This window comes from Symphalangus syndactylus, chromosome 5 (assembly GCF_028878055.3).
Source record: "Symphalangus syndactylus isolate Jambi chromosome 5, NHGRI_mSymSyn1-v2.1_pri, whole genome shotgun sequence".
Taxonomy (NCBI): domain Eukaryota; kingdom Metazoa; phylum Chordata; class Mammalia; order Primates; family Hylobatidae; genus Symphalangus; species Symphalangus syndactylus.
Genome location: NC_072427.2, coordinates 59,785,515 through 59,786,870, shown reverse-complemented (window position 1 = coordinate 59,786,870; position 1,356 = coordinate 59,785,515). Strand labels below are relative to the sequence as shown.

The window sequence follows — 1,356 nt, the reverse complement described above, 5'->3', positions numbered from 1 at the left end:
TCTTTTTAATAGGAGAGTAGGATCCAGGGTTAGTTTTTGTAGCCTCGGCTGGCCCGTTGGCCTCTGGCACGCCCGAACTTCTGGCCCTTGGAGAGGACGTAAGGTTTGGTGTGGCTGTGCGGGGTTCCTGGGGCCTTGCCGAAATGCCGGTACACCTCTCGGCCCTTGCGAGGACCGGAGAGCAGGACAGTGCCGCAGCCCTTGGGGGACTCCAGGGCCAACTGGTCGAAAGTGAGGATCTTGCCCCCTGCCCTGAGGATGCGGCTGTGGGCCCGGCTGGTCACGCACAGTGCACATACCTTCAGTTTGGGCACCTCCTGAACCCGCACATCATCCGTTATGGTCCCCACAACCACGGCCGTTTTGTTTTCCCGGCCAGGAAGCTTCATCTTCCGGATCATCCGGGAAAGGGACAGAGGCGGCCGGTTGGTACGACTCATAAACAACCTCTTCAGCACAACCTGGTTGAATGTGGAGTTGGTTCTTCTGGCCAGAAACCTGTACAACTTGACCAACAGCCTCAGGTAGATATCCTGGCTCTTGGGCTCCTTGCGCCGAACCTTCCGGTCCTTGTTGTGGCGGATGTCGACTCCCATGATGGCGCCTCCTTCTCGGCCAGGACCGGAAAGAGCAAGTTTCTGTCTCTTAAATTCAGTGAGACTGCTGGGCTTCTACTTAGGTTCCCCCTTGGTAAAGGCAAACTGCTGCTCTTCAAAAATTGCCTGTAGGCGAAAGCCAGGGCAATCACAGGGCTAACTTTTTCCTTTTCTTCCTCTCCAGGATGATGAAACTATGCTGCCTGTTGGTCAATGTCTGAAAATAGTTGCTTCATATATTTTGTCCACTTTTACTTGATTATAGTGGGGATGTACTGGGATGAGCAGAAGTAGAAGTTGACATTGTTTTTTTTCAAATATTAAATTAACCTTACAATCCTAATCTTTTAAAATAATTATTATATTACGTTTGCTAGTATTTTATTTAGCATTCTTGTATTCATGTTTATGAGAAAGATTGGTCTATCAGAATAATAATTATTATTGTACCATACTTGTTAGGTTAAATATCAAGATTAGAGTGACTTCATAAACTGAATTGGGAAGTCCTTTTTTTTTTTTGAGACGAGGTCTCATTCTGTGGCCCAGGCTGGAGAGCAATGGCACAATTTTGGCTCACTGCAACCTCCACCTTCTGGGCTCAAGTGATCCTCCCACATCAGCCTCCCAAGTAGCTGGGACTACAGGTGCACACCACCATGCCTGGCTAATTTTTGTATTTTTTGTAGAGACAGAGTTTCACCACGTTGCCCAGGCTGGTCTCAAACTCCTGGACTCAAGAAGTCTGCCTACCTTGGCC

General features: G+C 48.7%; 1 protein-coding gene across 1 annotated transcript; it reads right to left on the bottom strand.

The window, feature by feature from the left end:
• Positions 1–630, bottom strand: LOC129482596 (large ribosomal subunit protein eL18-like). The gene has a single exon (XM_055278624.2). It carries the CDS (start codon positions 594–596, stop codon positions 30–32), a length of 567 nt encoding a protein of 188 aa, XP_055134599.1. The 5' UTR covers positions 597–630; the 3' UTR covers positions 1–29.
• Between the last annotated feature and the right edge of the window lie 726 nt (positions 631–1,356).

What these genes read in the sequence shown, in the direction of transcription:
- LOC129482596 (XM_055278624.2), bottom strand. Translation starts at nt 596, where the DNA reads ATGGGAGTCGACATCCGCCACAACAAGGACCGGAAGGTTCGGCGCAAG.